Genomic DNA, 6,000 nt, shown 5'->3' with positions numbered 1-6,000 from the left:
ATCTCCAACTCTGAAGAGCTGAAACTGCAGATATGCAACACCATGCCTGATTTTATGCTGTACTGGAGACTGAACACAGGGTGTCATGAATGACAGGCACCCTATCTACTACTAAGCTACATCCTTAGCCCTCATCTAAAGTGTTGAGTGACAATTTGTAAAACTCACACTTTGCTGTGCCATTTCATGCAGCAGCACTCAGAAGACTTCTGTGAGGAACATTTTGCAGGGCTGAAGTAGTCATACACACTTGTTGATCATGAGCCACTAATGGTGTGACAAGGTTTCTCTGTGTGGCCTTGGCTGTCCTGGACTTGCTTTGTAGACCAGGCTGCCCTTGGGCTCACAGCAATTCACCTGCCTTTGCCTCCTTTAGTGCTGGGATTACAGTGTGACAGATGGTGACACAAATCTGAATTGTTAGTTAACTGGTAACATTTAGAATTCAATGTAAAAGTGCAAGAATGTAGTTAAAGAAAAGTCTTTATTTATGGTATTTAATGGGATCATAATAAATAATGCAATATGCTAATGAACAGCAGATGTTCTCATGCATTTACCGTGTTTATAAATACACACGAGAGCTGGCCTGCGGGGACAAAGGTGGAGATGTGTCTTTAGCAATACAGTGAAGTTACAGTGTTAAGACTGCCTGGCAAACAGACCCTCCCTCCATCATTGTAAAAATGCATCCCTATGCACCTGCGAGCAGATAGGAATTCCTCATATTTTGCTGTTTTTTTTTTTTTTTGTAAACATGCTAGAGTTAAACTAGTTATCAAAGGACCATGTCTGATAATTTGTTATTTATTAGTATTTCTCACAAAAAAAAAAAGATTTTAGCAATGAAAAACAAAAGTAACGAAAATTAACTTCTGCATTTTGGTGTGGAGACTGCTAAAAATAACACAATACAATGAACCTGAATGAAATGAAATCCCAGGCAGATTTTTGTGACTGATTCTCATTATAAAAATGCTGTAATATTCTGTTTATAATCTGGTGACAAGCAATTACCAGACTGCAGAAGTAATGAACTTTAATTAAAGCTTAATTTTGTTAGTAAATTTCATAGAAAGGATTAAAATAGGATAACCTTTAACATAAAGCTTTAGAACAAATAATTTAAACATATCTTAAACACTGAAAATGTGTTTTTAATTGTTATTTACAGTTAATCAACAATACCAGTGTTTAGCTTTATGTAGCCAGTCATGACTCCCTCTTTCAACACCTGTTTTTACAAGCTCCCTTCTAAATACTCCAGCAAGTTAATTGAGTGAAGGAGAGCGGTCTGTAGTCCACAGTAACTCAATGTACGGCCACTTGGTTTGGAGACAGCGTTTAATAGGAGTGTCATCTGTTTGTAGCATGGGGTCTTCAAAACCCATAACCACTGCGGTCCCTTCGACATACATGACCTGTTGAGAGGAAAAGCCAGCAAGGTCAGTTAATGTTCATAGCAAATTCTCATGTGGCTACAGATAGCTTCACAGGCAAGTTATGTTTTTATAAGCTTGATATACAGAACTTTACATCTAACTGACTTGATAAGAATTATATGCAACTATTGCATCTGTAAAATAAATTTGTGAATGAGATGGTGACACAAATCTATTTATTTATTTATTTGGTTTTCTCAAGACAGGGTTTCTCTATGTGGCCTTGACTGTCCTGGACTTGCTTTGTAGGCCAGGCTGCCCTCGGACTCAAAGCAATTCACCTGCCTCTGCCTCCCTTAGTGCTGGGATTGCAGGTGTGACAGCTGGTGACACAAATCTTAATTGTTAGTTGACTGGTAAAATTTAGAATTCAAGATCAAGACTAAAACAAACAGACAAAAAAGACAGGTGGATCACACGCCATAAGCTTTTAGATGAAGAAGAGGTCATTCTTCAATGCCAGGGAGCACGGTGTTTCCTCCCCAGTGTCCAGGCGGCAGACGGGGTTTCTTCTGGCCGGGCTACTGGGGTGGTCAGGTGCTCTTGCACCCACACAGACACAGCCATGCACTGAGAGGACCTCACCTTCCACTGTCAATGTACAGACTGCATGTTCAGATTTGAAGATGACTTGCATGCTTGTTAATGGATTCTGCTGTATCTGGACTGAATGTTTTTGAAAATGCAGCTCTTGAGTACATTTTACAGTGAATGAAAATCATGGAGAAAAAAGATCACAAAAGATGTGAGGAAAGATACACACGTCATGGAAGGATGACAGAACAAATTAACCTGTGGCAATGATCACATTTAATATACTTTGGTGGGAAGACACCAAACATTATTTGACATACCAGTAGAACCCTAATTCACTATCAAGGATTGAGTGTGCACATTAAGCAGTATGTGATGAAAAGGAGTGGCTGTGGACTGCTCTACTCCAGAGTATGTATTTTTACCCATTCAGGGGCTGATACACATGACTACAATTATGTTCTAACCTAAAAGCCATAAGCTATGTGACCAAGGAGCCAAAAGAAACAAGTTTATCAGCCTTCAACAAGAGTTCCCTTAAAAACACAACTGATGTAGGAAAAAAAATGTTTTATTATTAGGTCACATAATTTGGTTTATAAATTTTACTTTTTTAGGGAAGTCCAAAGGAATTAAGGTGAAATACGTCTTTCATATTAAAATTTCAACTCACATTTTCAAGCAAAAACCAAAAGTATTACTTTTAAAAAAGTTTCTGAAAGGAATATAAGTCAAGACAGGACCTGTTTCTCCAGGGGCTCCCAGCATCAGGGCAGGTAGCCCAGTAGTACCATCTATTCTGTGCTCTCCACAGCGTTTGCTGCCTTGCCTGGTGCCTGCAGCCTGGACTAAAATTCTCCTATTTTCTGTTTCTGGTAGCTTGAGTGGTTCCTGACTGGGTACTGAGTCCTATTTCTAGATCCTGCATAACTTGAGGACTTCATACTTTTGTATAATGACATGCATGCGTTGCTTTACAGTTGTTACTAGTATGTCATGTTAATATTCCATATGTCTTGATTGCTGATCTTGTGTTAGTATGTCAGACGCTTGACACAAGCATGATTTGAAAACTTACTATATACAGGTAGCGTGGCCAAGCAGACCAAGGACAGGATTGGGAATCAGGAACTCAGTTCCAATCCCTGCTCTGTCAATGAGTTGCTGTGTGACTCTGGGTGAGTCACTTAATCTCCCTGTCTCAGAGGCCTCATCTGTAAAATATGGATAATATTTGACTACCTTACAGGGATTGTGGCAGTGAATTAATACTTAGTGATGACAAAGCTAGGCAACACGTCAACAACTAAATGAGTACTCATTAACACACAATAAGAATAGCACCAAGGGTTTCTTCCTGATTGCAGTCTGTTACAGATAGCAATAAGCTAGTGAAAAGACTTTTGGACATATGAAAGGTTTTGATTTAGCCTTTTAGTTTGGTATTATTGAAGTGATGTTTCTAATTTACATTACCATCTACTGTCTGTAACCATCTTCTAACCAGCATGAGATCAAATTGAAAAGACATTATTCCTCCTAATATTGGCTACATCTACTGTAGACAAAATACTTGCTGCAAGAACACACAAGATTGGCATTTCATTCAAGAGACTGCATTGTTCAGACAAAACTTTTGCCTTGAATGAGGCTGGTACAATCAGACACAAGTCATCTGTGTGCCTTTGTCCATGGCTTAGAAAAAAAGAGGTGCAGAGAGAAGAGGCTAAAAGCAGAGGCTCTGGGTTACATCCATGAGTGTCAACCCCAGCTCTGCCATTTCCTGGCCCTGGACAAGCTGCTTACCTGTGTTTATGGCCCTCTGTAAAGCAGACGTATACAGACAATACTGACCTCAGAAGGCGGTGTGAAACTCTACCTTCTGATTAGGTAAGTGCTCAATAAAGCCATTTAGGTAAATTAAAATTTTTTTTTCTCAATTAAAGAAAAAAACAGTCTCATCTACTTCTGTATCTAAATGGATGAATAACAACCTTCTGTGGACTAACCAGAACTGCTGATTTGGAAGTAACTCCACAGTCTACAGTAATAGAGTATGTACACAGTGGTATCATTGCCCCACAGTTCAATGTACAGCTTGAAGGCAGATTATGTCTTGGTCAGCTTGAACAGTCAGTTCTAACACACATGAGCAGCAGGGAGATCCGGAACACCATCCTGAAGTAGCAGCTGCAGAGGGCTCAGACACAGTCGTGTCCGCATGTAGTTCATCAACCCAGCTGAAGACAAATTACTGTGTGAATTCTCATACCTTTTCATTATAATTTGACTGCTTCAATCCATTGTAGTGGTAGACAGTAAAAGATTCTGGACCACTGGAGCCCTATTATAAATAAAGGACTATTAAAACTTTAAGTTATATCTTTTTATCAGGCAATTTCTAATGAACAATGAATATAAGGCTGAAATCTCTTAAATCTTTACTGTTAATGGGGAATCAGTAAACAGCGACAAGCTGTACAGTTAACTGCCAGGAAAGGAAATACCTGCCTCTGGAAGCAGGGAAGCCCCAACCAGCATACGCTCTTTTGCACTTGCTCGTATCTCTAAGATGTATGTGTTATATTCAAAAAAGGACAAGCTCCTAACAAATATCTCCTAGAATACAGCTCCACAAGACATTTAGTCCTCAATGTGGAGGAAAGCATCGTCTCTACTAAAACCACAGATCCACATGTACTGATATCTTCACTTTCTCAGAAAACTGGGAACAGTGCCACCTCAAGATCCAGTTATACCACTCCTGCTCATAAATCTGAAAGATGCTCAACCATACAGCAAGGACATTTGCTCAAACATGTTCGTAGCAGCTTTATTCATAATAGCAAGAATCTGGGAACAACCTAGATGTCCCTCAACTGAGGAACGGATACAGAAATTGTGGTACATTTACAGAATGGAATACTACTCAGCAATTAAAAACAAGGAAATCATGAAATTTGAAGGCAAATAGTGGGAACTAAAAAAGATCATTCTGAGTGAGGTAATCCAGAAGCAGAAAGACTCACATGGTATACACTCACTTATAAGTGGATATTAGCCACATAATATAGGATAAACGTACTAAAATCTGTACACCTAAAGAAGCTAAACAACAAGGAGGACCCTAGGGAAAAGGCTTAATCCTCATTCAGAAGGGCAAACAGGTTAGACATCAGAACTGGGAGAAGACAGGGAACAGGCCTTCAACAGAGGGCCTCTGAAAGACTCTACCCAGCAGGGTATTGAAGCAGATACTGAGACTCATAGCCAAACTTTGGGCAGAGTGCAGGAAACTTTATGGAAGAAGGGTGAGATAGCTCCTTGTGGACAGGAGCTCCACAAGTAGACCAACAGAGCCAAAAATCTGGGCTCAGGGGGTCTGCAGAGACTAATGAATCAACCAAGAACCATGCATGAAGAGGACCTAGACCCCCTGCTCAGATGTAGCCCATGGGTAACTCAGTTTCCATAGGGGTTCCACAGTAAGGGGAGCAGAGGCAGTCACTGGCATGAACTTGGTTGCCTGCTCTTTGATCACCTCCCTGTGGTGGGGTGACCTTACTAGGCTACAGAGAAAGAGGATGCAACCAGTCCTCATGAGACCTGATAGACTAGGATCAGATAGTAGGGGAGGAGGACCTCCCCCATCAGTGGACTAGGAGAAGGACTTGGGGAGGGGGAAGCAGTAAGGAGGGTGGGACAGAGAAGAGATGAGGGAGGGGGCTACAGCCGGGATACAAAGTGAATACATTCTAATAAATAATAATAATAAAGAAAAAAATTCAAAAAGAAAAATAAACATTTTCCTCACTTGACTGGTATTTGTATTCTTGAGGGGACTAGCTCATCAGTTGACATACAGAAGTTCCACAAAGGCAGTGGAACAGCAGGAGGTACTTTTGCCTCTGGGGCTATGTAGACTCCTGTTGGGCTCTTGGGCCAGCCATGTAATAGCTGAATGACATCAAACCCTTCTCTTCAATTTTCTAATCTTCACTATCAAAAGTGGGGGGAGGGGTAG

General features: G+C 40.5%; 1 protein-coding gene across 9 annotated transcripts in view; it reads right to left on the bottom strand.

The window, feature by feature from the left end:
* Positions 1 to 465: 465 nt before the first annotated feature.
* Mindy3 (MINDY lysine 48 deubiquitinase 3) overlaps positions 466 to 6,000 on the bottom strand; it is a 72,403-nt gene continuing 66,868 nt past the window's right edge. For 8 of the 9 annotated variants that reach the window (XM_060372727.1, XM_060372726.1, XM_060372730.1 and 5 more), the window contains 2 exons: positions 4,249 to 4,320; positions 466 to 1,421 (listed from right to left, as the gene is read on the bottom strand). In XM_060372727.1, the coding sequence (XP_060228710.1) occupies positions 1,272 to 1,421; positions 4,249 to 4,320 (222 nt within the window). In that variant the 3' untranslated portion in view covers positions 466 to 1,271. Of the gene's footprint in view, positions 1,422 to 3,054; positions 3,191 to 4,248; positions 4,321 to 6,000 lie in introns of all 9 variants that reach the window. The other variant, XR_009587712.1, reaches the window with a different exon arrangement.

This window comes from Meriones unguiculatus, chromosome 19 (genome assembly GCF_030254825.1).
Source record: "Meriones unguiculatus strain TT.TT164.6M chromosome 19, Bangor_MerUng_6.1, whole genome shotgun sequence".
NCBI lineage: Eukaryota > Metazoa > Chordata > Mammalia > Rodentia > Muridae > Meriones > Meriones unguiculatus.
The sequence above is the reverse complement of the archived record's forward strand: the minus strand, read 5'-3'. Positions and strand labels throughout refer to the sequence as shown.